Genomic DNA, 27,878 nt, shown 5'->3' on the forward strand with positions numbered 1-27,878 from the left:
GTGAGCAAGCCTGCCTGGAGGCTGCTTTCCTGGGTGAGTCCAGGTCCTGTCAAATTGACAGTGAATATGAGCCATCATATGCACCATGATGGATTTCTTTAAATCATTTTTTTTTGAGGTAGGGTCTCACTCTAGCCCAAGCTGGCCTGGAATCTACTATGTAATATCAGGCTGACCCTGAACTCAGGGCAATCCTCCTACCTCTGCCTCCCAAGTGCTGGGATTAAAGGTGTGCACCATCTCAACTGACTAAGTCAAAACTTTTTAATATTTTATTTATTTGAGAGAGAGAAAGATAAATAAATAGGCAGATAAAGAGAGAGAGAGAGACAGAGAGAGAATGGGCACACCAGGGCTTCCAGCCACTGCAAACGAACTCTAGATGCGTGGGCCCCCTTGTGCATCTGGCTTACGTGGGTCCTGGAAACTCAAACCAGGGTCCTTTGGCTTTGCAGGCAAGTGCCTTAACTACTAAGCCATCTTTCCAGCCCTAAATTAGAACTTTTTAAAGAAGGGCCAGGCGTGGTGGTGTCACCATCTAACTCATGCTGGCCTGCAAATCTCTTAAAATCCAGCACTTGGGAGGCAGAGGTAGGAGAATCACTGCAAGATCAAGGCCACTCTGACACTACATAGTGAATTCTAGGTTAGCCTGGGCTAGAGTGAGACCCTACCTCAAAAAAACAAAAAAAATTCATTAATTTTTTAAATTAATTTATTTGCAAGCAGAGGGATATAGAGAGAACTGAGAGAGAGGGAAAGAAAGGATGTGCCAGGGCCCCAAGCCGCTGCAAATGAACTCCAGATGCATGTGCCACTTTGTGCATCTGGTTTTATGTGGGTACTGGGGAATCATACCAGGGTTGTTAGCTTTGCAGGCAAGTGCCTTAAATGTTGAGCCATCTCTTCAGATCTTCTTTCTGGATAGATGAGAAGAAGAGGCAGATAGGCAGATAGAGAAAGAGAGGGGCCTCTAGCCACTAGAAATAAACTTCAGACACATAAACTACCTTGAGCATCTGTCTTACGTGGGTCCTGGGGAATCAAACCTGGGTCCTTAGGCTTTGCAGGCAAACACCTTAACCACTAAGCCAGCCCTCTGGATGATTTTCTCTCTAGACATGGATTTTTTTTTAATGTGCTGTATATCCTGAATTACTATTTGACAAAGTAGAACTGTATTCTGCCCACTGGATGATGGAAAGTGAGGCACTGAAGCAGTTAGTCATCGATATGAGGTCATAGAGATACTAGGTGGCGACCCTAGGGTTATGGCGATAGCCCTGTGAAGGGGATGAGGACATCCACTTGTCACATGATAGAATACCAAAGCTCAGTGTCCTTTTCCCCTTAGTAGCTGAGCCATACTTGTCCTTGAAGTCAACCTTACCCATTCTTTCCTGATTTGCTCATCCTTTTGACCATCACCATATTACCTGGAAAGTTCCCAACAGTGCACTTGAATAAGCTCATTGGATTTGACATACAGACCCGATGCCCATTGCCCTGTGGTCATCACTGGGACAGTCCAGGGACCACTATTCTCCAAAGAGGTCTGTGGCCTGTGAAGACGTACAAAGCCAAGGCCAGGTGTGGCTTTAGTGACAGAACATTTGCCAAACACGGGCGAAGGCCCTGGGTCCCATTCTCATCACTGCAAAATAAAATAAAATGAGCGGAAGCTGAATGTGGTGGTGCACACCTTTAATCCCAGCACTTGGGAGGCAGAGGTAGGAGGATTGCTGTGAGCTCAAGGCCACCCTGAGACTACATAGTGAATTCCAGGTCAGCCTGAGCTACAGTGAAACACTACTTTGAAAAACCAAAAATAAAATAACATAAAATAAAAATGAGTGTAGGCTGAAGAGATGGCTTAGCACTTAAGATGCTTGCCTGCAAAAGCCAAAAGACACAGGTTTGATTCCCCAGTACTCACATAAAGCCAGATGCACAAGGTGGCACATGTCTCTGGAGTTCGTTTGCAGTGGCTAGAGGACCTGACACATGAATTCTATCAATTATCTATCTAAGTATCTATGTATCTATCTCTCTACCTGCCTCTCTCAAATAAGTGAATACATAAAATATAAGATAAAATGACTGAATAAATAAACAGATGCATTTCATGGGCCATCCCCCATGATAAAACACCCAACTTTCCTTACTCATTTAATTACCAGAGGAAAACTGTGACACCAGCATCATTCATTCAACACATTGAATTGACTGAGCTCTAGACATATACACCACTTTGTGCATCTGGCTTTATGTGGGTACTGGGGAATCAAAGCTGGGCCTGTAGGTTTTGCAAGCAAGTGCCTTTAACTGCTTAGCCATCTCTCCAGCCCTGAAATATTGTGAGAACAGCCTGAAGTACGTACATAGAGATTTGCAGGCCAGCATGAGTTAGATGGTGACACTCTGTGTCAAATTAAAAAAAAAAAAAAAAAAGGACCTGGGAGTGGTGGCGCACGCCTTTAATGCCAGCACTCGGGAGGCAGAGGTAGGAGGATCGCCATGAATTCGAGGCCACCCTGAGACTCCATAGTGAATTCCAGGTCAGCCTGGGCTAGAGCAAGACTCTACCTCAAAAACCAAACAAACAAAAAAGACCCTGGCATGGGACACATGTCTTTAATTCCAGCACTGGGGAGGCTAAGACAGGAGGATTTCTGTGAGTTTGAGGCTAGCCTGGGTACAGAAATGAGCTCCAGGTGAGCCTGGGCTAGAGTGAGACTCTGCCTTAGAAAACCAAAAGAAAGAATCAAAGAAAGATGGAAAGAACAGGGCTCCCTTTCTCACCAGCTTTTTGAACAAAGAACCTGGTTGGAGGATGCCACCATGACGTTCGAGGGCCCGGGGATTCTGAATATACTTACTCCAGTTTCGGACCCGCAGTTTCAGGCATTCGACTTCCAGAAGTGCTTCTTGAACCTTCAGACTCTTCTCAGGTCTCCTGCTTTCCACATTCCAAAGTGCAATGTACGTGATCCCCTGGGTGCCATGCACACAGGACAGTGTTCATTGCGACCCACCCAAGCCTGTCTGCTCTTGCAGTGAGGGAAGCTCTGGGAGAAAGGCACCATCTACACAGAAAGCTGAGGCAGGGGGACATTGAATTCCTCAACCTGGGCAATTTAGTAAGGCTCTGTCTCAAAATAAAAAATTAACCTGGCCTGGTGGCATATGTTTTTAATCCCACCACTTAGGAGGCTGAGGGAGGAGAATTACCTTGAGTTCAAGGCCTGACTGAGGCTCCAGAGTGAGTTGCACATCAACCTGGGCTAGAGTGGGTTTCAAAAAAAAGTTAAATAGCTGGGCATGGTGGTGCAGGCCTTTAATCCCAGCATTTGGGAGGCAGAAGTAGGAGGATCGCAGTGAATTCAAGGCCACCCTGAGATTACAGTGGCATTAAGTAGAAACACCATAATGAGTGGAATGTTCCAGGTCCAGACCCCCAGCATCACCTCCCATCATCTTTTTGCTTTGGGGAGCAGGAACTGGGTTTCTCGTTTTTCATTTATTCCTGGCCTTCCTCACAAGGTGGAACTTCTGCAGGGACCACTAGAAGATCATTTATACACCATTGACATGAACAGCAACCTGGAGCTGTCTGCCTTCATGGTACCCCAGCCTGGCACTTTCCCGGTTTTACTGGTGAGGCAGTCTCTTCTTCCTCCCTCCCACCCACCCCACCCCCCACCTCCTTCTTCATCTTCCTCACATGCAGTTGCAGTCCCTCTCCAGTTAGCAGATCCTAGCTCTCTGTCGCTCACCCCCAAGGTCCCTCCTCTCTCCCGCATCCCCAGCTCTGCACCAGAGCCCTGGCAGCACCTTGGTCGGTGGCCACCTCTGGTGGGTGGTCCACGCCAGCTGTACGCTCAGGGTTGGCCCAGCCACTGTGTGTGCAAGCCCAGGGCTTTCTCTGAGCCTGAACAGGGGCTCCCTGTGGATGCTGCTGCAGTCAGCTCCAAGTTGCTGGGACAATCATCCAAAGCAGACACAGTTTATGGGAGAAATGGGATTATTTCAAGTTTACAGATCAAGAGTAAATTCTGTCGATGGGGGAAGAAGCTGCCCAACTGCCACAGACCCGAGTGCGGGGGGGTTGGACCCCAATTAGTCAGCAACAGAAGAAGCAGGCATGAACCCCCTGAGCTCAAACTGCTCTCAATACACCTTGGGCTGGAATCTGAACAGCGCCCAGTGACACTCCCCCTCCAGCAAACTGCTGGATCAGGAAGCTCAAACAAACAAACAATAATGCCTGAGAGCTGGGTGTGGTGGTGCCCATCTTTAATCCCAGCACTCGGAGGCAGAGGTAGAAGGATCATTGTAAGTTTGAGACCATCTCAGGACTACAGAGTGAGTTCCAGGTCAGCCTGGGCTAAAGTGAAAACCCTACCTCAAAAACAAAACAAAACAAAACAACGCCTGAGGCCATGAGGGACATGTGTTCACATTCAAATCCCCACAGTGTCTGACCCCCTTGGGTACTCCTGGCTGTGCTTCCACATTTGCCTCTCATATCCATGCCCCTCTAGGTGATGGTGAGCAACCCCCATTCCCTGGGGTTTCAGGCAATCCTGTATGAGTATGAGAACACCTTGGATGGCAACATCAAATTCAAGCTGGTGAGCACCCACACCCTACTCCAGCCACACCAGGCAGTTGGCCTTGTCTAAATCCATCACCTATATCATTTTTTTATTTTCAGAAAGGTTCCCATTATGTAGCTCAGGCTGACCTCGAACTCATGATTCGCCTGCGTCAGCCTCACAAAGCCTGGAATGACAGCTATGAACATCTCAGGGGTGTCCGGGTGGGGCCTTCCTCTTCTAGCTCCCTTCCTGGCCTGCATGGGCATCAAGAGTCTGGGATTCCACAGAGAGCACAGCCCCTGCCTTGCCACCCTGGGATAGGACAGGAAGGTGGCCACCACCCACATATACAATGTCATTAAAGTGTCCCTTGGGGGCTTGGGGCAATGGATGGATCAGTAGGTAGAACGCTTGCTGTACAAGCATGACAACCTAAGTTAGGACCCCCAGAACTCATGTCAAATACTGAGCATGGTGGTGAGCACCTGTGATTCCCGCATGGGGGAGGCATAGGCAGGAGGATTCCTGGGGCTCACTGACTAGCTAGTCTGGCCCAGTCAGCGCGCTCCTAGTTAAGTTAGACTCTCTTAAAAAAATAAAGTGGAAGCCGGGCGTGGTGGTGCACGTCTTTAATCCCAACACTCGGGAGGCAGAGGTAGGAGGATTTCCAAGAGTTCGAGGCCACCCTGAGACTCCATAGTGAATTCCAGGTCAGCCTGGGCTACAGTGAGACCCTACTTCAGAAAACCAAAAAATAAATAAATAAATAAAAATAAAAAAATAAAGTGGAGAATGAATGATTAAGGAAGATAGCTGACATTCACTTCTGACCCCTACAAACATGCATACACATTTATGCACACCTGCACACATGCATGCTTCCACAGGCATACACATACACACACGCGTGCGCACACACACAAATACACCCCCCCCCAAATGCATGTGCCCAAATAAGAAGCATTACATGGTAACCCTGGGGAGGATGAGAGCCATTAGGTGAGTGAGGGCACAGGGCTGAGTGGCAGCAAGATGGCCAGGTTGGCTGTGGTCAGGCAGGGTTGGGGACCCATTGTCCTGTATGCCCCTGCTAGGCCGCAGTGTCATGTTCAAGTTCATTCTTGACAGAGGTGTCTAGGAATGCATGGGGAAATTTCTACAGGACAGCCCTGACCAGACAGAAATTGATCTAACAGACTAATCATCGGGGGAGGCTTCAGTAATTGCGTGTAAATACAGGGGGAGATGAAGTCACAGGTTGTGGGGGAGCCCCCCAGGTCAAGTGTTACCAGAGGGTGAAAGTCCTCAGCTCTGAGAATTTCCAGTAACTTCCTGGAAAGTAGAATTCCAAAGGTGCTTGCTGTGCCACCCTACCTGACTCGCTGAACTTCTCATGCAGGCTGTCTCTCTCTTCTCTCTGTTTCTGTCTGTCTGTCTGTCTCTCCTTGCCTCCCTCCCTCTTCCTCTCTTCTTCCCTTCCCCTCTCTCCATAGGACATTGAACTCAAACAGCAACATCACTGGGGCAGGTCAGACCCTAACTTCACCTCTAGGTATGGAATGTGCTCACCCAGCATGGGAAGGGGTCGGGGAGATCAACAGGGTTTCCTGGAGCCACAGCAGGAGCAGAGCTGACATGGAATCCCCGGTTCTGGGTATTAAGATAACAAGCTTGGTGTGGTAGTATCCACCTTTAATCCTAGCACTTGGGAGGCTGAGGTAGGAGGATTGCTTTGAGTTCAAGGCCACTCTGATACTACAGAATGAATTGCAGGTCAGTCTGGGCTAAAGTGAGACCCTACCCTAAAAAATACTGTGCAGAGGTCAGGCTGAGTGGGTAGAGCTCTTGCCTGGCACACACCAGGCCCTGGTTTCATCTCCAGCACCTCAAAAACCAGGTGTAGTGGCACACACCTGTCATCCTAGCATTTAGGTGATGGAGGGAGGTGGATCAAGAATTCAAGGTCATTCTTGGTTTTCAAGCTAGCCTGTTTCAAAAATAAGTTTAAATGGCTGGAGAGATGGCTTAGTGATTAAGGCTCTTGACTGTAAAGACTAAGGATCCAGGCTCAATTCTCCATGTCCCACATAAACCAGATGCATAATGGTGGCACATGCATCTGGAGTTGGTTTGCAATGGCTAGAGGCCCTGGCATGCCCATTCTCTTTCTCCCTCTCTCTGTCTCTAATAAATAAACAAAAATAAAATCTTTAAAAAAAAGTTTAAGGACAGAGGTGTGGATAAGTATGTGAAACCCTGGGTCCAGTCCACAGAACACAAGCACACGTGTGTACGTACGCACACACACACACACATACACAGAGTTATAACAATGAGTTTTCTTTTTTTTTTTAAAATTTTATTTATTTATTTATTTATTTATTTGAGAGTGACAGACACAGAGAGAAAGACAGGTAGAGGGAGAGAGAGAGAATGGGCGCGCCAGGGCTTCCAGCCTCTGCAAACGAACTCCAGACGCGTGCGCCCCCTTGTGCATCTGGCTAATGTGGGACCTGGGGAACCGAGCCTTGAACCGGGGTCCTTAGGCTTCACAGGCAAGCGCTTAACTGCTAAGCCATCTCTCCAGCCCAACAATGAGTTTTCTACAACAATTCACACATGAAATACTTAGTCTAGTGCTTGGGAGGCTGAGGGAGGAAGATCATTACAAGTTTGAGTCCAGCCTGGGCTACATTCTGAATTCCAGGATAGCCAGAGCAAAAAATGTAAGTAGAGCTGGAGAAATGGCTTAGCAATTAAGGTGCTTGCCTACAAAGCCAAAGGACCCAGGTTCGATTCCCCAGTATCCATGTAAGCCAGATGCACAAGTGGCGTGTGCGTCTGGAGTTCATTTACAGAGGCTGGAGGACCTAGCACACCCATTATCTTTCTTTCTCTCTGTGTACCTTTCTCTCTCAAATAAATAAAAAAAATAAAAATATAGGAAAATAAAATGGGAAAATACAATAAAATAAGATATTTTACCAAACATGGTAATGAACACAGTAATCTCAGATAGGCAGATGAATAGAGGGAGGGATGGGTAGATGATGTATGTAGAGGTGGGAGGGTATATGATACATGAATGGGTTGTGGATGGATAGATGGATGGATGGATGGATAAGTGCATGGAGAGGTGGGGACATGATGTATATATAGATGAATGGGTGAATGGATAGATGTTGGTTGAATAGGTGGATGAATGGGTAGATAGATGGATGGGTGGGTGTGTGCATGGATGGAAGGGTGGATAGTTGATAGATGGGTAGATAAATGGATGGATAGGTATGTGCATGGATGGTGGATAGATGGGTGGGTGGATGAATGGATGGTGTGTACATGGATGGTGGATAGAGAGGTGGGTGGATGAATGGATGGGTGTGTGCATGGATGGTGGATAGATGGGTGGTGGATGAATGGATGGGTGTGTGCATGGATGGTGGATAGATGGATGGTGGATGAATAGATGGGTGTGTGCATGGATGGTGGATAGATGGGTGGGTGGATGAATGGATGGGTGTGTGCATGGATGGTGGATAGATGGGTGGGTGGATGAATGGATGGTGTGTGCATGGATGGTGGATAGATGGGTGGTGGATGAATAGATGGTGTGTGCATGGATGGTGGATAGATGGGTGGTGGATGAATGGATGGTTGTGTGCATGGATGGTGGATAGATGGGTGGTGGATGAATGGATGGTGTGTGCATGGATGGTGGATAGATGGGTGGTGGATGAATGGATGAGTGTGTGCATGGATGGTGTATAGATAGGTGGTGGATGAATGGATGGTGTGTGCATGGATGGTGGATAGATGGATGGTGGATGAATAGATGGGTGTGTGCATGGATGGTGGATAGATGGGTGGGTGGATGAATGGATGGTTGTGTGCATGGATGGTGGATAGATGGGTGGTGGATGAATGGATGTTGTGTGCATGGATGGTGGATAGATAGGTGGTGGATGAATGGATGTTGTGTGCATGGATGGTGGATAGATGGGTGGGTGGATGAATGGATGGTGTGTGCATGGATGGTGGATAGATGGATGGTGGATGAATGGATGGTGTGTGCATGGATGGTGGATAGATGGGTGGTGGATGAATGGATGGTGTGTGCATGGATGGTGGATAGATGGGTGGGTGTATGAATGGATGAGTGTGTGCATGGATGGTGCATAGATGGGTGGTGGATGAATGGATGGTGTGTGCATGGATGGTGGATAGATGGGTGGTGGATGAATGGATGGGTGTGTGCATGGATGGTGGATAGATGGGTGGGTGTATGAATGGATGGTTGTGTGCATGGATGGTGGATAGATGGGTGGTGGATGAATGGATGGTGTGTGCATGGATGGTGGATAGATGGGTGGTGGATGAATGGATGTTGTGTGCATGGATGGTGGATAGATGGATGGTGGATGAATGGATGAGTGTGTGCATGGGTGGTGGATAGATGGGTGGTGGATGAATGGATGGGTGTGTGCATGGATGGTGGATAGATGGGTGGTGGATGAATGGATGGGTGTGTGCATGGATGGTGGATAGATGGGTGGGTGGATGAATGGATGGGTGTGTGCATGGATGGTGGATAGATGGGTGGGTGGATGAATGGATGGGTGTGTGCATGGATGGTGGATAGATGGGTGGTGGATGAATGGATGGTGTGTGCATGGATGGTGGATAGATGGGTGGTGGATGAATAGATGGTGTGTGCATGGATGGTGGATAGATGGGTGGTGGATGAATGGATGGTGTGTGCATGGATGGTGGATAGATGGGTGGTGGATGAATAGATGGTGTGTGCATGGATGGTGGATAGATGGATGGTGGATGAATGGATGGGTGTGTGCATGGATGGTGGATAGATGGGTGGGTGGATGAATGGATGGGTGTGTGCATGGATGGTGGATAGATGGGTGGTGGATGAATGGATGAGTGTGTGCATGGATGGTGGATAGATGGGTGGTGGATGAATAGATGGTGTGTGCATGGATGGTGGATAGATGGGTGGTGGATGAATGGATGGTTGTGTGCATGGATGGTGGATAGATGGGTGGTGGATGAATGGATGGTGTGTGCATGGATGGTGGATAGATGGATGGTGGATGAATGGATGGTGTGTGCATGGATGGTGGATAGATGGGTGGTGGATGAATAGATGGTGTGTGCATGGATGGTGGATAGATGGGTGGTGGATGAATGGATGGTTGTGTGCATGGATGGTGGATAGATGGATGGTGGATGAATGGATGGTGTGTGCATGGATGGTGGATAGATGGGTGGTGGATGAATGGATGGTGTGTGCATGGATGGTGGATAGATGGGTGGTGGATGAATGGATGAGTGTGTGCATGGATGGTGGATAGATGGATGGTGGATGAATGGATGGTGTGTGCATGGATGGTGGATAGATGGGTGGTGGATGAATGGATGAGTGTGTGCATGGGTGGTGGATAGATGGGTGGGTGGATGAATGGATGGTGTGTGCATGGATGGTGGATAGATGGGTGGTGGATGAATGGATGAGTGTGTGCATGGATGGTGGATAGATGGGTGGTGGATGAATGGATGTTGTGTGCATGGATGGTGGATAGATGGGTGGTGGATGAATGGATGAATGTGTGCATGGATGGTGGATAGATGGGTGGGTGGATGAATGGATGGTGTGTGCATGGATGGTGGATAGATGGATGGTGGATGAATGGATGGTGTGTGCATGGATGGTGGATAGATGGGTGGTGGATGAATGGATGTTGTGTGCATGGATGGTGGATAGATGGGTGGTGGATGAATGGATGAATGTGTGCATGGATGGAGGATAGATGGGTGGTGGATGAATGGATGGTGTGTGCATGGATGGTGGATAGATGGATGGTGGATGAATGGATGGTGTGTGCATGGATGGTGGATAGATGGGTGGTGGATGAATGGATGGGTGTATGCATGGATGGTGGATAGATGGATGGTGGATGAATGGATGGTGTGTGCATGGATGGTGGATAGATGGGTGGTGGATGAATGGATGAGTGTGTGCATGGATGGTGGATAGATGGGTGGTTGATGAATGGATGGTGTATGCATGGATGGTGGATAGATGGGTGGTTGATGAATGGATGGTGTGTGCATGGATGGTGGATAGATGGGTGGTGGATGAATGGATGGGTGTGTGCATGGATGGTGGATAGATGGGTGGTGGATGAATGGATGGTGTGTGCATGGATGGTGGATAGATGGGTGGTGGATGAATGGATGGTGTATGCATGGATGGTGGATAGATGGGTGGTGGATGAATGGATGGGTGTATGCATGGATGGTGGATAGATGGATGGTGGATGAATGGATGGTGTGTGCATGGATGGTGGATAGATGGGTGGTGGATGAATGGATGGGTGTATGCATGGATGGTGGATAGATGGGTGGTGGATGAATGGATGGGTGTATGCATGGATGGTGGATAGATGGGTGGTGGATGAATGGATGAGTGTGTGCATGGATGGTGGATAGATGGGTGGTGATGAATGGATGAGTGTGTGCATGGATGGTGGATAGATGGGTGGTGGATGAATGGATGGTGTGTGTATGGATGGTGGATAGATGGGTGGTGGATGAATGGATGGGTGTGTGCATGGATGGTGGATAAATGGGTGGGTGGATGAATGGATGGGTAGGTGGATGGATGGGTGGACAGATGGATGGTGGATGAATGGATGGATGGGTGGGTGGGTAGATGGATGGTGATTGGCAAGTGGGTAGATGAAAAGATGGTGGTTGTCTGGCCTGTTCTGCCCTGGGTGACAGTCACTAACAACAGAGCCCCTGTTCTCTTGCAGCTTAAAGCGACCCACTGTATCCTCCCTGACTATAGATATAGCCAACAAGCCACTTTCATGTGTGGACCTGAAGCCTTTGGTATGTCCCCCATTGTACATTGTGGGTTCAGTCACGTAGCAGGCCCCAAGACACAGGCCAACCCTTGTTCATGATCTGTTGCAGTCAGATTCATATTGCCAGTAGAAATCACCTGACCAAGAGTAGTTTGGGGGGGGAAGGTTTATTTTGGCTTACCAACTAGAAGGGAAGCTCCATGACGGCAGAGGTAAGTGATGGCATGAGCAGAGGGTGGACATCACCCCCTGGCCAACATAAGGTGAACAATAGCCACAGGAGAGTGTGCCAAACACTAGCAAGAGGTAAGTGGCTATAACACCTATAAGCCCGCCCCCAACAATGCACTGCCCCCAAGAGCCATTAATTCCCAAATCTCTATCAACTGGCAACCTAGCATTCACAACACCTAAGTTTGTGGGGGACACCTGAATCAAACCACCACAGTCCACCCCTGGTCCCCAAAAACTAATAACCATCCATGATATAAAATACAATGCCTTCATCCAACTTTAAAAGACCCCATAGTTGGGCTGGAAAGATGGCTTAGCAGTTAAGCACTTGCCTGTGAAGCCAGAGGACCCCATGTCAAGGCTCGATTCCCGAGGACCCACGTTAGCCAGATGCACAGGGGTGCATGCGTCTGGAGTTCGTTTGCAGTGGCTGGAGGCCATGGCATGCCCATTCTCTATCTGCTTCTTTCTCTCTCTGTCACTCTCAAATAAATAAATAAAAATAAACAAGTTTAAAAAAAAAAAAGACCCCATAGTTAAACCGGGTGTGGTGGTGCACGCCTTTAATCCCATCACTCGGGAGGCAGAGGAGAAGGATTGCCGTGAGTTTGAGGCCACCCTGAGACTACATAGTGAATTCCAGGTCAGCCTGAGCTAGATGAGATCCTGCGTCGAAAAACCAAAAGAAAAAAAAAGTCCCCATAGTTTATATCAATCTTAATGATGTTAAAACATCCCCATAATCCAGGGTCTTTTAACTGAGCCATAATACCAAAAACAAAACAAAACAAAATTCCCCCAAAAACCTATAATGGCACAGAATAAATACACTGCAAAAGACAGCACTGGGCATAGCAAAGAAATATTCAACCAATATAAGGTTTAAACAGGGCAAACATCAAACTCTGTAGTTTTTATTTATTTAACAGAGAAAGAAGGAGATGTGCAGTTATTTGAGAGCCCACTCTTCTTCCCCAGAGAGCAGTGGGGGCTTCTTTCTAAAGTCTGAGTTTTCTGTCCATGGGATTCTGACTTGGTTTCCAGTACCAGATAAAAGTTTCTCCCACTGAGTGGGCCTTATGTTTAATCAGAGAACAGTTGGTTACCCACAGAGGCTGTGTGCCACTATTGCATAAATGTGTACTTCTTGTCCCGCTGGCTGATTATCATAGTCTACAGGGTTCCCTGATTATTCATGCTGTTGGTGACCATTATCCTGCAGTGGCTCCCATAGGGCTCTCCAGAACTTTGGGGGTTAGCCAGGTGGGAGCTAGTTTCCCTTTTGGTTCCAACATGTTATTCAGATGTCCTGTGACCACATTCTGTGCTGTCTCCAGCAATAGGGTCTTATCTTTTAGCTCTGGCAGGTAATTAAGTATTTTGGCAATGGCCTACATTGTTCTGGGGACCTCATGGTTCTCCCTGACCAACCACTTACTGGGGGGGAGGGGACCTAACTCTGCACCTGGGAATTAGTGGCCTCAAACTCACAGTTATCCTTCTACCTCTGTTGCCCAAGTGCTGGAATTAAAGGCATGTGCCACCACACCAGGCTTGAGTCAGTGGTTTTAAGAAGGTTAAGCTTAGCTGGACGTGGTGGCGCACGCCTTTAATCCCTTTAATCTCGGGAGGCAGAGGTAGGAGGATCACCATGAGTTCCAGGCCACCCTGAGAATACAGAGTGAATTCCAGATCAGCCTGGACTAGAGTGAGACCCTACCTCAAAAAAAAAAAAAAAAAAAAAAAAAAAAGGCTAAGCTTTTTCTATCTTCTGTCTGGACTGTCCCCCCTCCCTCTTTAACGACAGTTATAACTTATAGAATGCTAGACAGAATGAGGGTTTCTATGGGACAGATTCATATCTTAACTCTTGTATAATTCCTTCCCCATCCTCTCTACCTCCGCTCCATTAAGCCTCCCCCCACCTCTGATGTTCTGTCCCTCCCCTAGCCTGTGAGATAACTCCCCCCTCCTCTGTCCTTATTTCCTCTCTCTCCTGGTCTCACTTCAGTTTTATGCCTATATTTCTGTTGCTTGCCACCATTTGCACTCACTTCCAACTGATCCCAGTCAGGAACCACAGATGAGAGAGTATATGCAGTGCTTGTCTTTCTGTGCCTGCATGACATCGCTTAGAATGATTTTTCCAAGTCCATTCATTTACTTGCAAATTTCATCATTTTATTTTATTTATTTTTTAAAATATTTTATTTTTATCTATTTGACAGAGAAAGAGGGGAAGAGAGAGAGAGAGAGAATGGGCCTGCCAGGGTCTCCAGCCACTGCAAACGAACTCCAGATGTGTGTGCCCCCTTGTGCATCTGGCTAACATGGGTCCTAGGGAATTGAACCTGGGTTCTTTGGCTTTGCAGTCAAACACATAACCACTAAGCCATCCCTCCAGCCCTCATCATTTTATTTTTTCCTTACCACTGAGTAGAAGAATTTCATTGTGTGTATATACCACATCTTCATTATCCATTCATCATTTCATGGGCATCTGGGGTGATTCCAATTCCTAGTTACTGGGAAGAGAGCAGCAACAAACACGGCTGAGCAAGTATCTCTGTTGTAAAGAGTGGAGTCTTTTAGGGCATATGCCCAGGAGTGGTAGAGCTGGATCAAAAGATAGATCTGTTTTCATTGTTTTTAGGAGTCTCCATACTGATTTCCATAGTGATCTTGCTATGTCGCCCAGGCTGGCCTCAAGCTTATAGTGACCCTTCTGCATCTGCCTCCCAAGTGCTGGGATGACAGCTGGGCACCAGCACATGTGGCAGTGTGGCAGGTCTCATCCTGGGCTTCCATGCATCGAGTCTGCCCCTGAGATGCAGCTGGGAGTTTGCTGGGCCATGCGGGGAAGGTGGTCCGGCTCCTCCTCTGAGCTCCTTGCACAGTTTTCCCCCTGGGCCTCGGCTCAGGCCAAGGGCTTTCCAAACTCTTCCCATGCATGGTTTTTCTCTGTGGCAAGGTAGTCAGCACATGTCACTAACCACCTACTGCCTCTCTGTCTCACACAGTCCACTCTCATCTCAGTTGGCTGTGACACAAAAAAGAAGATCGTTGTGCAGAAGTAAGTGAGTGGTTGGGGTGGTGGGCTCCGGGAGGGGCCGGGGCTGCCACAAGCCACCGCTTCTGCAGTAGGATGACTCTCCCTAATCTGCCTTTTCATCTATGTGTCTAACAGTTCTATAAAAAGGAGTTAAGCCCCAGAAAAAGTGTTTCCTTGGATAAAGTCTCATGTAAACATACATATAATCCAAAGTATGTAATTCTGTACTGTGGAATGCCTGTATACTTTGTTGATACATCTTCCATGGAGATGTCAATGAATTTAATGTTCCACCTGTGAATATTTTAAATGTTGAAATAAAAATAAGAAAAGCGCAAAAAAAAAAAAAAAAAGGAGTTAAGGACAGACGTGGTAGTGCACACCTGACATTCCAATGCTCAAGAGGTGGAGGCAGGAAGATCAGAAGTTTATGGTCATGTTCATCTTGATCTCCCATCTCACCACATCATTATATATATATATATATATCATATCATATCATATATTGTCATTAGGATGACCAAAGCCCACTGCAGCTAGTGGATTTTTTTTTTTTTTTGAGGTAAGGTCTCACTCTAGCCCAGGCTGACCTAATTCACTGTGTAGTCTCAGGCTGGCTTTAAATTCACAGTGAACCTCCTACCTCAGCCTCCTGAGGGCTGGGATTAAAGGTGTATGCCACCAAGCCCAGCTAACTTTTTTTTTTTTTTTTTTTTTTTTTTTTGCTTCTGGCTTTTATGAGGGATCTGAACTCAGATCCTTAGGCTTTTGTAGCAAGCACTTTATCCTCTGAGCCACCTATGAAGCTCTGGCCACTATAACTATATCTCATCTATGTCTGTCGTATATATGAGGCAGAGTCTCACTGTAGCCCAGGCTGACCTGGAATTTGCTCTGTAGTCCAGGCTGGCCTTGAGATCACAGTATATCCCCAGCCTTAGACTCTGGAATGCTGGGATGATAGGTGTGAGCACCACACCCAGCCCAATATATTTTTGGCTTGTGTGTGTGTAGTTTGTGGTGGTGTGTGAGATGTGTGCTATGACCCTGTGTGTGCAGATGCGTGCATCGCCATTCATTTGCATGCAGAGTACTGTGTACTTCCGTGACATATGGTCTCCTCAACAACCAGAAAGTGTCTGCCAGTGAGTCCCAGTTTTCTTTGGTCTTGGGTCTCTGTCACAGACTGGGGTTACAGATGTTCATGGCCACACCTAGCATTTTACAAGGGTTCTGAGAAGGAAACAGGGCTGTCCCAGAGCCCCTCATGTTTAAGCAGCAAGCACTCTTACTGCTGACCATCTCCCCATCCACAGCTCAAAAGATAGTTTTTTTCAATGCAGAGTCTCTTCCCCAGGCTGACCTTGAGCTCAGGGCAGTCCTCCTATGTCAGCCTTTTGAGTGCTGGAACTACAGGTATGAAGGTGTGCACCACTAGCTAAGTGTTTTCTTCTTTTTTTTTTTTCTTCTTTCTTTCCTTCCTCTCTCTCTCTCTCTCTCTTGTTCCTGAGGTGCAGTCTGCTCTGGCCCAGGCTGACCTAGAATTCACTATGTAGTCTCAGAGTGGCCTTGAACTCATGGCAGTTTTCCTACCTTTGCCTCCCAAGTGCTGGGATTAAAGGTATGCACTACCACACCCAGCTTCACTGTAGCTCAGGCTCTCCTGGAATTCAGTATGTAGTCTCAGGGTGGCTTTGAACTCACAGTGATCCTCCTGCCTCTGCCTCTCGAGTGCTGAGATTAAAGGTGTGCACCACCACGCCCAGCTTTTTATTGTTGTATTTTTTTTTTTTGTTTTTGTTTTTCTTGAGGTAGGGTCTCACTGTAGCCCAGGCTGACCTGAAATTGACTATGGAGTCTCAGGGTGGCCTCGAACTCATGGCAAGCCTCCTACCTCTGCCTCCCGAGTGCTGGGATTAAAGGTGTGCGCCACCACACCCGATTTGTTATATTATTTTTTAATGTCTCACTCTAAACTTGTCTGCATCCGTTGAGATGATCACATAACTTCTGTCCTTCAGCCCATTTATATAGTGTATTACATTTATCAGTTTGCTTATGTTGAACCATCCCTTCATCTCTGGGATAAAACCTACTGGTCCAGGTGAGTGATCTTTCAGATGGATTCCTGTATTCTCTTTCCCAGTATTTTGTTGAGTTTTTTTTTTTTTTTTTGAGGTAGGGTCTCACCCTAGCCCAGATTGACCTGTAATTCACTCTGTAGTCCCAGGCTGGTCTCAAACTCATGGCAATCCTCCTACCTCTGCCTCTCAAGTGCTGGGATTAAGGGTGTGTAACACCATGCCTGGCTTGTTTTGTTTATTTATTTGAGAGAGAGATAGAGGGAGATAAGTGGCACACCAGGGATACTCCAGATGCATATGCCACCTTGTGCATCTGGCTTTACCTGAATACTGGGAGATTGAACCTGGCTCCTTGGGCTGTGCTTGCAAGCACCTTAACCACTGAGCCACCTCTATTTTTTAACTTTTTTATTGACAGCTTCCATAATTATAATCCCCTCCCTACCTCTACTTCCCCCTCACAAAGCCCTCCTCCATCATATCTCCTCCCCAACACAATTAGATTCTCCCTTCTTCTTTTCTTCTTCTTCTCCTTCTTCTTCTCCTTCTTCTTCTCCTTCTTCTTCTCCTCCTCCTCCTCCTTCTTCTTCTTCCTCTTCCTCTTCTTCTTCTTCTCCTCCTTCTCCTCGTTCTTCTTCTTCCTCTTCCTCTTCTTCTTCTTCTCCTCCTTCTCCTCCTCCTCCTTTTTAATGGGTATGCCAGGGTCTCCAGCCACTGAAATGAACTCCACACACATGTACCACCTTGTCCATCTGGCTTACATGGGTCCTGGGGAATTGAGCCCAGGTCCTTAGGCTTTGCAGGCAAACTCCTTGATCACTAAGCCATCTTTCCAGCCCTCTCTTTTATTTTGATGTTATCATCTTTCCCTCCTATTATGAAGGTTTTGTGTAGGTAGTACCAGGCACTGCGAGGTCAAGGATATCCAGACCATTTGTGTCTGCAAGAGTGCATTGTAAGAAGTCCTACTCTTCCCTTGGTTCTTATGTTCCCTCCCCCATCTCTTGTGCAGTAGATTATGAGCCTTGGAAGGTGTGAAAGAGATGCCTCAGTGCTGAATACTCCTCTGTCATTTCTTTTCTGCATTGTGGTGCCTTTTGAGTCACCCCATTGGTCACTGACATTTGAAAAGAGAAGCTTCTTGCCGGGTGTGGTGGCACACGCCTTTAATCCCAGCACTCGGGAGGCAGAGGTAGGAGGATCACCATGAGTTCAAGGCCACCCTGAGACTACAGAGTTAATTCCAGGTCAGCCTGGACCAGAGTGAGACCCTACCTTGAAAAAACAAAAAACAAACAAACAAAAAAAAAAAAAAAGAAAAAGAAAAAGAAAAGAGAAGCTTCTTTAGCCAAAAGTGAGAGTAGCATTAATATATGGGTACAAATGTTGTACCAGACAGCTTCAGGTTCGCTGAGATGAACTTCCAGACCATACATGGTTATGGAGGAAGGGATATTTATTGAAATTTACAGATCCAGGGGAAGTTCCATAATGGCAGAAGAAGCTAGCCTGCTTTCACAGATCCAAGCAGAGAGAGAAGCACAAGCCAAAAGCCACACAGCACAGCACACTTCAGGAACTCCAGCTAGGTACACTTTGCATATCTTTAGATTGAAATCTAAAAGCTACCTCCACACCTTAAGATCCACCCAGTGACACTGCCTCCAGCCAGGTGGCTGCAGATGCCAACTACAAACTAATAAAACACAAAATATATTAGGGGCCATCTATTAAAACCACCACAAATATTAAGAAAAGTACTTAAACAGCCAGGCTTGTGGCACATGCCTTTAATCCCAGCACTTGGGTAGGAGAATCACTGTGAGTTCAAGGCCACCTTGAGACTACATAGTGAATTCCAGGCCAGCCTGGGCTATAGCAAGACCGTACCTCAAAAAAAGTGGGGGCTGGAAAGATGGCTTAGCAGTTAAGCTCTTGCCTGTGAAGCCTAAGGACCCTGGTTCGAGGCTCGACTCTCCAGGACCCACGTTAAGCCCGATGTACAAGGGGCGCATGCATCTGGAATTGTTTGCAGTGGCTGGAAGCCCTGGCACCCCCATTCTCTCTCTCTCTCTCTCTCTCTCTGTCTCTCTATCTCTCTCTCCCTCTTTCTCTCTCTGTCACTCTCAATTAAATAAATAAAAAATGAACAAAAATATTTTTAAAAAAGGTACTTAAAGGGCAGTTTGGAGGGCATAATATATTCATTTAGCCAGACACCATTAATCACCTAGGGCTCATGACCTCCCAGCCATAGACTTTTGACTAGGTTTTCAGTACCAGGCATACATTCCCTCCCATGGAGCAAGCCTCCAGTCCAATTAGAGAACAGTGGGTTTCCCCCATAACAGACATGCCACTATTGCACCAGTTGGCACATTTGGCCTGGCTGGCCAATGTTAAGGCTTGCAGTGTCCACTGCTGCTTGCTTGGTTTTAAATACTATCTTAATAATAATAATAATAAACTTAGCTGGGTGTGGTGGCGCATGCCTTTAATCCCAGCACTCAGGAGGCAGAGGTAGGAGGATTGCCATGAGTTCAAGGCCACCCTGAGACTACAGAGTGATTTCCAGGTCAGCCTGAGCTACAGTGAGACCCTACCTTGAAAAATAAAATAAAATAAAATTAAATAAATAAACTTGTAACAAGATCAGGAATCCCCCATTCCCCTGCCATTCCCATGCCAGGTTTGGGATCTATGGCCAGCTGTAGTGTGTCCTTCCTTGTCCATGTCCATTTCCTGCTTATCTGCTTCCTCATGAGGTTAGCTAGCTTCTCACTGTCTTCTCTTCCTTACAGCAAAATTTCTGCCTGCTCCAAGGGTCTACTTGATGCAGTGGAACTGCAAAATAATTATCAGTATATCATTGAGAAGTGAGTATTGTCCCCCCAGCTCACGCCACCTCTTCACATGGAAAAACCCTTTTGCTTGCATACACCAGAATCCTATGCCCCTCACTGTGGGTTCTAGGTAGGAGCTCTTCTGGTGACAACACCCCAGCCCTCATTGTGTGTTCTAGGCTGTCACTCTACCTCTGACCACGCCCCCAGCCCTCACTGTGGGTTCTAGGCTGTCACACTATAACCACGCCCCCAGCCCTCACTGTGGGTTCTAGGCTGTCACTCTATTGCTGACCACGCCCCCAGCCCTCACTGTGGGTTCTAGGCTGTCACTGTACCACTGACCACGCCCCCAGCCCTCACTGTGGGTTCTAGGCTGTCACTCTACTGCTGACCACGCCCCCAGCCTCACTGTGGGTTCTAGGCTGTCACTCTACCATGACCACGCCCCCAGCCCTCAGTGTGGGTTCTAGGCTGTCGCTCTACCACTGACCACAACCCCAGCCCTCACTGAGGGTTCTAGGCTGTCACTATACCACTGACCACGCCCCCAGCCTTCACTGTGGGTTCTAGGCTGTCACCATACTGCTGATCATGTCTCCTTAGCCCTCATTGTGGATTCTAAGTTGTCATTTAGAACGTAAGTTCTGTAGTTGAGATCACACATACATAAATGTTAATCTCATTCTAAAAACAAGCAGCTTACTAAGTGTGGTAGCATACACTGAGGCACAGGTAGGAAGATCACTGTGATTTTGAGGTCAGCCTGGAGCCACAGAGTGAGTTCCAGATCAACCTTGGCTGCAGTGAGATCCTACCTAAAAATATTTTAAAAAATAAATAAAAAACCAGCTTGATCCCTGTGGGTGGAAAGGAAACTGAGGCTGGGGACAGGGTAGTATGCGGATGGAAGCTCATCCCTCCCATCTCTGCTCTCCACTCTCCTGAAGGAAGTATTACCGCCCCAGATTCTCCAATCAGAAAGCCACTAGCGATTTGCTGGTAATTTACCCATACAAGGAGCTGGGCTGCCCTCGCCTGGTCTACTACGACACTCCGTGGAAGCCCGTCATGGAACTGTGAGAACTTGGCAGGACCCATGGGTGCTCCCACTCCCCAAGCATGTGGGTTCCTCCCTTCCCACCCATCCAGACCCTCCTAAGCCATACCCTCCCCCTGGGACATCCTTCCTGCCTCTTCCCCCGCTTCCCCACCTCTCCTTCTCCATTCCTCTTCAGGTTGTAGGCTGACATCTAAGGTCAAGGTGAGGTCAGGGCTGTCTTCCCCTGAGGCTTCTGCTTGCCTTGGGACTCTGTACTTGGTTTGTCACACTTTTCCTGCTTTTTAAAATTTAATTTAATTTTTCTCAATTTTTATTAACATTTTCCATGATTATAAAAAATACCCCATGGTAATACCCTCCCTCCCCCCACTTTCCCCTCTGAAATTCCATTCTCCATCATATCCCATCCCAATATCAATCAGTCTCTCTTGTATTTTGATGTCATGATCTTTTCCTCCTCTTATGATGGTCTTGTGTAGGTAGTGTCAGGCTAGAATGATGTCTTGGATATCCAGGCCATTTTGTGTCTGGAGGGAGCACATTGTAAGGAGTCCTACCCTTCCTTTGGCTCTTACATTCTTTCCGCCACCTCTTCCGCATTAGACCCTGAGCCTCGCATCCTGTGTTTTTTTTTTTGTTAGTCTGGTCTTGAACTCAGATGTAGCCCAGGCTAGCCTTGAACTGGAATTCTGCATCCTTCTGAGTGCCAGGGTGGCAGGCATGTGCCACCACGCCTGGCTCCTCCATTTTTATATGGAGTAGTGTGATAAGGTCACTTAGCTTTCATGACCCTTTCTGAGGCGCTGTCTCAGTTGCAGGGAGAGGCCTTGGGGCTTTTAGCATATGAATTCTGGGGTATGTTGCAGTTAGCTTCTCACTGGCAAAAAGCACCCAGCCAAAGGCAGCTGATGGGAGGTTGGGTTTATTCTGGCTTACAGTACCAAGGGGAATCTCGATGATGGCAGGGGAAAGGATAGAATGAGCTTCTGTGGACAACAGCAGCAGGAGAGTGTGCCAAACACTGGCAAGAGGAAGCTGGCTATAACACCCATAAGCCGGCCACCAACAACACACCTCCTCCAGGAGGTGCCAATTCCTAAATTGCCACCAGTTGGGGACCTAGCCTTCAGAACACCTGATTTTGAGAGACAGCTGAATCACAGCACCTCAGAGAGGGCAATGCAGTTCAGTCTGCAACAACTTTGTCCATGTCCCACATTCTGCTGTCTCCCTTCTCTCCCTCCTTTGTCCCTACCTGTGGTAATGTCTGCTCTGAATGTCTGTGTATGGTTGGTGGCTTTTTTGTTTGTTTGTTTTGTTTTTTGAGGTAGATTCTTATTCTAGTCCAGGCTGACCTGGAATTCAGTACGTAGTCTCAGGGTGGCCTTGAACTCATGGCGACCTCCTACCTCTGCTTCCTGAGTGCTGGGATTAAAGGCGTGTGCCACCATGCCCCAGCCTGCTTTTTTAAAAAAAAAAATATTTTATTTTATTTCATTTTATTTATTTGCAAGCAAAGAGGGATAGAAGAGAGACAGATAGAGAGAGAATGGGCACGTCAGGGTCTCTAGCCACTGCAAACAAACTCCAGATAGATATGCCCCTTGTGCATCTGGCTTACATGGGTCCTGGGGAATCAAACCTGGGATCTTTGGCTTCACAGGCAAATGCCTTAACTGCTAAGCCATTTCTCCAGCCCTAATATTTTATTTATTTATTTTCAAGCAGGGAGAGAGAGCAATCTCTCCAGCCCTGGTTGGTGGGCTTTAAAGGGTGAGTAGGAGTTTCTTAGGCAGACGTGATCATAAAAGCATATCAAGATAAGAAAAGGCAGCAGGATGCGCCAGTGGGGAAAATGCTTGTTGCACAAGCCTAATGACCCAGGTGTGGGTCCCCAGAACCCACTTAAAGCCATCCATAATCCCAGATTATAGAGAGAAGGGAGGCGGAGACAGGAGAAACCCAAGGCTTGTAGGTTAGTTACTCTGGCCAGTGAAGTGTGGAACAGTGAGGGACCCTGCCTCAGAAACAAGGTAGGTGATGAGGACCAACGCTTGAGGTTGTCCTCTGACCTCCACATGCTCACTGTGGCACATGCATGCGCGCATCTCTCTCTCTCTCTCTCTCTCTCTCTCACACACACACACACACACACAAAGGGAAGGTATTTGTTTGCAAAGCTTGCAACCTGAGTTTGAGTCTCCAGTATCCATGTAAAGCTAGCTAGATACACAAAGTTGCACATGCATCTGGAGTTTGTTTGCAGTGGCAAGAGGCTTTCTCTCTCTCCCTCCCTCTCTCTCTCTCTCTCTCCCCTCTTCTACCCTTTCTTCTCACAAATAAACAAATAAAATATTTTTATAAAAGAGGGCTGGAGGGATGGCTTAGCAGTTAAGGTGCTAGCCTGCAAAGCTAAAGGACCCAGGTTCGATTCCCCAGGACCCATATAAGCCAGATGCACAAGATGGTGCATGCTTCTGGAGTTTGTTTGCAGCAGCTGAAGGCCCTGGCATGCCCATTCTCTCTCCCCCTCTGTCTCTTTCTCTGTCAAATATAAATAAAATTAAAACGAAAACAAAAATAAATAATAACTATATGAATAAATATAAATAAAAATAAATATTTAAAAAATAAAAGAGCTGGGCGTGGTGGTGCATGCCTTTAATCCCAGCACTCAGGAGGCAGAGGTAGGAGGATCGCTGTGAGGTAGAGGCCACCCTGAGGCTACATAGTGAATTCCAGATCAGCCTGGGCTATAGCGAAACCCTACTTCAAAAAACCAAAGAGAGAGAGAAGAGCTGGGTGTGGTGGCAAATGCCTTTAACCCCAGCATTCAGGAGACAGAGGTAGGAGGATCGCCATGAGTTCAAGGCCATATTGAGTCTATTCCTAGTCAGCCTGGACTAAAGCAAGACACTACCTCGAAAGAGAGAGAGAGAGAAAGAAAACTAAGTGCCCAGCATACACCTGCAATCCTCTTACTTGGAAAGTTGAGGCAGGATGGTTGTGAGTTTGAGGCCAGCCTAAGTCACATAGAAACTCTGTCTCAAAAGGCTTCTTTGGAAGCTAGGCATGGTGGCCTACGCCTTTAATCCCAGCACTGGCAAGGCAGAGGTAGGAGGATCACTGTGAGTTTGAGGCCACCCTGAGACTACATAGTGAATTCTAGGTCAGTCTGTACCAGAGTGAGACCCTTCCTTGAGAAAAAAAAAAAAAAAAAAAGTTGTTCTTTGGAAGCAGATAGGGTGGTTTATGCCTATAATCCCAGCACTCAGGAGGTGGGGACAGGAGACCCCAGGCAAGTTGGCTAGCGGAACTGGTGAACTCTGGATTCAAGTGAGAGCCCTTGCCTCAGTAAGTAAGGTGGAAAACTATTGAAACCAACACCCAAAGTCCCCCTTTGGCCTCCACATTACTCACTAATGTACACACACACATGCAACCACATACATATTCACACACAGCATAGAAAAGGGCAATATAACATCAAGTTCTTCCAAGGTTCTCTTTTTTTTTTCTTTCCAGGTAGGGTCCCAGTCTGATTTAAAATGCACTATGTAGTCTCCGGCCGGCCTCGAACTCACAGTCATCCTCCTGCCTTGCCTCTGCCTCCTGAGTGCTGGGATTAAAGTCGTAGGCCACCACGGCCGGCTTCTAACAGGGTCTTTTAGACTCCTTGTCATTGAAGACTTCTGAGGGCAGCCCCAGCCCTGCCCCTTGTCCCCTCCTCAAGTCAGAGGACCCTAGATCTCTCTCCCTCCAGCACCCCCCCTCCCGTGACGTGCACCTGGGCCGGGGGGCGGTGCCCTGCGCTGAGCCAGGCCCTCGCGCCCTCGCAGGTGGCTGGACGGGGAGCTGCAGCATGTGGTGGACGCGGAGTATGTGTTGCGGGAGGTGAACGGGGTCTTCACGTACTCGTACTCGCTCACGGCCGGCTCGGCCGGGTGTGTCTCCCAGCCTCAGAACTGGACCACCGTCGGCACCCTGGGCGAGAGGACCATTAACCCCTGGAACAGAGAGGTGGGTAGGCTCCCGCCACGCGGGTCAGTGGGTAGCGCTCCCTAGCTGGTGCAAGGGCCCCGGGGGCTCATCACCAGCGCCGCAGAAAGAGGCCAGAGCGAGACCCTGGCTCGGAGAAGCCAGCTACCCGTGCAGAAGGGTTTGCGGGCATCCGCGGAGAGTCCTGCGCCGCTCCACGCGGCGGCCGCGGCCACCAGCAGAGAGCGCGCTGCCCCCGCGCTGTGCCCTGCGGGCGCCTCTGAGTGCACGTTGTTAACGAGATTGATTTCACAACATTCATACATACGTAATGTATTTTTTATCACATCCTCGCCTCTTTACATCTTCTTGCACCACTCCGCTCTTCTTTCCAATGAGTCCCCTTTCTACTATATTTTATTTTTGATTTTTAAAAAAATTTTATTTGCGAGCAAGGAGGGAGAGACAGACTGACACGCACAGAATGCGTGTTCCAGGGCCTCTTACCACTGCCAATGAACTTCAGGTGCATATGCCACTTTGTACATCTACGTGGGCACTGGGAATTGGAACCTAGGCAATCAGACTTGCAGGCAAGTCCCTTAACAGCTAAACCATCTATCCAGCCCCTATTTTGCTTCATTTTGTTCATTTCCGCCCCCCACCCCCATGTAGGGGTCTCACCCTAGCCCAGGCTGACTAGGATCTCTGTAGCCCCAGGTCACTGAACTCCTACCTCTGTCTCCAGAGTGCTGGGATTAAAGGTGTGAGCCACCACACTGGGCTCTTAGTATTTTTAGTAATGACTCTGATAACCATGGGTTTGAAATCACCCCTCATCTTTTCATTTTAACTGAATTGCCTGTATAAAGACCCCATTTCCAAATAAGGTCATGTTATGAAATCCTGGAGGCGTTTCCACGGATGCTTTTGGGGGTGGGCAGGGAGGAGGCATGCAATTACCCACAGTATCCTGATCCATGCAGATCCAGGCTGTCCTGACGGGCAGAGCCATCTGACCTTCCTCAGGAACCCAGGCAGGTGGAAGCAGGAGGCTGGGCAGCTGGCTTTGGTGCTTGACATGGGGACTTGACCCTGAGCTCCGTCCCAGTACGTTGAGGAGTTTGTTGGGAAGGGCTCTGCACTGTTGTGAAGGAGGGACGCTGACACCCTGTGGGCGTGCCTCTTCTCCTTCCTCAGACCTATGTCAGCTGCCACAACCTGGACGAGAACAATCCTTTGAGGTGGCCAGACGTCCAGTATCAGATCCTTGGGGGTCCAACAGACAACAAGTTGGTTTTCGAGCAAAGGAATGGGATTTACATCTTCTTCATCTCTATCGTGGATCCATACTTCAGGTGAGCTGTGGCCTTATAGCAGCTGAGTGGTCTTGAGAAGGGACAGGCTACATAGTGAGTTCAGTATCAGCCTGGGTACAGCAAGACCCTGCCTCGGGAAAGAAAAAAAAAAAAAACAGTCAAAGAGAACGTGCCTGACTTCTGTCTACATTAACTGGGATAAAACTTAAAACCTAGGCTGGAGGGATGGCTTAGCTGTTAAGGTGTTTGCCTACAAAGCCAAAGGATCCAGGTTCTATTCCCCAGGATCCATGTTAGCCACATGCACAAGGGAGTGCATGCATCTGGGGTTCGTTTGCAGTGGCTGGAGGTCCCGGCATGCCCATTCTCTCTCTTTCCCCCTCCTTTTCTCTGTCAAATAAATAAAATAAAAGTAAAATATTTTTTAAAAGAAACCCTTAAGGCCGGCCATGGTGGCACACACCTTTAATCCCAGCACTTGGGAGGCAGAGGTAGGAGGATCGCTGAGTTCGAGGCCACCCTGAGACTACATAGTGAATTCCTGGGCTATAGAGTGAGACTCTACTTTGAAAAACAAAACAAAACAACAACAACAACAAAAAAAAACACTTACAAAAGTTAAAACCCTAAATTTGGTTACCAACAACCTCTCTCCATTGTCGTCACAGTTACTGCCACTTGGAAACTACCTTCAGCATCTATGTGTATGGTGCCTACCCACTCCCTTTGCTTCAACCGGTGGTCGTCATCATGGGGCTGATAACCAGCACATTGCTGGCTGTATGGCTGGCCTACTTCATCCCAAAGCAGCTGGAAACTGAGAAAGGACACCACTTCCAGGATTTCTGGTCCTCAGTGTGCCGAAGGACTGCACGGATCTGCACCTGCCAGTGGCTGTGGCGCTGGCAACGGGCCAGGAAAATCCAGGCAGCCACCAAGGGCCCCACTGAGGACAGCCAGCGCCAGGATCCCCAAATCGCCCATGCTTTGGTCTCAAAATAAACTATTAAGAAAGAAGGCAGGATGAAGTGTTAAGTGTTAAGTCTATACCAGCTCTACCACAGGCCATGCCACCACCCCTCACTGTGGGTTCTAGGCTGTCACTCTACCTCTGACCACGCCCCCAGCCCTCACTGTGGGTTCTAGGCTGTCACTCTACCTCTGACCACGCCCCCAGCCCTCACTGTGGGTTCTAGGCTCTACTACTGACACTCTACAACCAACAATGCCCTAAGCCCAGTGGTGCTGTGAAACCAAGGCCTTCCATCCTCTGCTGGGAAACATGTAAAATATTATATGAGGAAAAGAGAAAAATGTACTGAGCTCTACTATTAAGGCTGAATAATAATCCGTAGTACACATTTGTAACCACACATATATACACAATTTCTTTCTTAAATATTTTTAATTGAGAGGAAGATAAAAGAATGGGCATACCAGGGCCTCCAGCCACTGCAAATGAACTCCAGACACATGCACTACCTTATGCATTTGGCTTACGTGGGTCCTGGGGAACTGAACCTGGGTCCTTTGACTTTGTAGGCAAGGGCCTTAACTGCTAAGCCATCTCTTCAGCCCTATACAATTTCTTTAACCTTTCTTCAGTGGACACAGGTTGATTATATATCCTGACTATTTAAAATGGTGCCGTAATGAACATGTCTGTAAACATCCCTTTTTGTTTTTTATTTTTATTTATTTATTTGAGAGCAACAGACAGAAAGAGGGAGAGAGAGAGAGAGAGAGAGAATGAGAATGGGCACGACACAGCCTCCAGCCACTGCAAACAAACTCCAGATGCGTGCGCCCCCTTGTGCATC

General features: G+C 47.8%; 1 protein-coding gene across 1 annotated transcript in view; it reads left to right on the forward strand.

Moving 5' to 3' along the window:
- Catsperd (cation channel sperm associated auxiliary subunit delta) overlaps nucleotides 1-27,060 on the forward strand; it is a 50,732-nt gene extending 23,672 nt beyond the window's left edge. The window contains exons 12-22 of the mRNA XM_045134727.1: nucleotides 2,806-2,982; nucleotides 3,544-3,657; nucleotides 4,545-4,634; nucleotides 6,095-6,153; nucleotides 11,432-11,510; nucleotides 14,740-14,792; nucleotides 19,657-19,731; nucleotides 20,649-20,777; nucleotides 24,601-24,781; nucleotides 25,940-26,097; nucleotides 26,727-27,060. Of these exons, the coding sequence (XP_044990662.1) occupies nucleotides 2,806-2,982; nucleotides 3,544-3,657; nucleotides 4,545-4,634; nucleotides 6,095-6,153; nucleotides 11,432-11,510; nucleotides 14,740-14,792; nucleotides 19,657-19,731; nucleotides 20,649-20,777; nucleotides 24,601-24,781; nucleotides 25,940-26,097; nucleotides 26,727-27,060 (1,449 nt within the window). The remainder of the gene's footprint in view (nucleotides 1-2,805; nucleotides 2,983-3,543; nucleotides 3,658-4,544; nucleotides 4,635-6,094; nucleotides 6,154-11,431; nucleotides 11,511-14,739; nucleotides 14,793-19,656; nucleotides 19,732-20,648; nucleotides 20,778-24,600; nucleotides 24,782-25,939; nucleotides 26,098-26,726) is intronic.
- The last annotated feature ends 818 nt before the right edge of the window (nucleotides 27,061-27,878 follow it).

The sequence above is a fragment of the Jaculus jaculus genome, chromosome 15 (assembly GCF_020740685.1).
Source record: "Jaculus jaculus isolate mJacJac1 chromosome 15, mJacJac1.mat.Y.cur, whole genome shotgun sequence".
Classification (NCBI taxonomy): Eukaryota; Metazoa; Chordata; class Mammalia; order Rodentia; family Dipodidae; genus Jaculus; species Jaculus jaculus.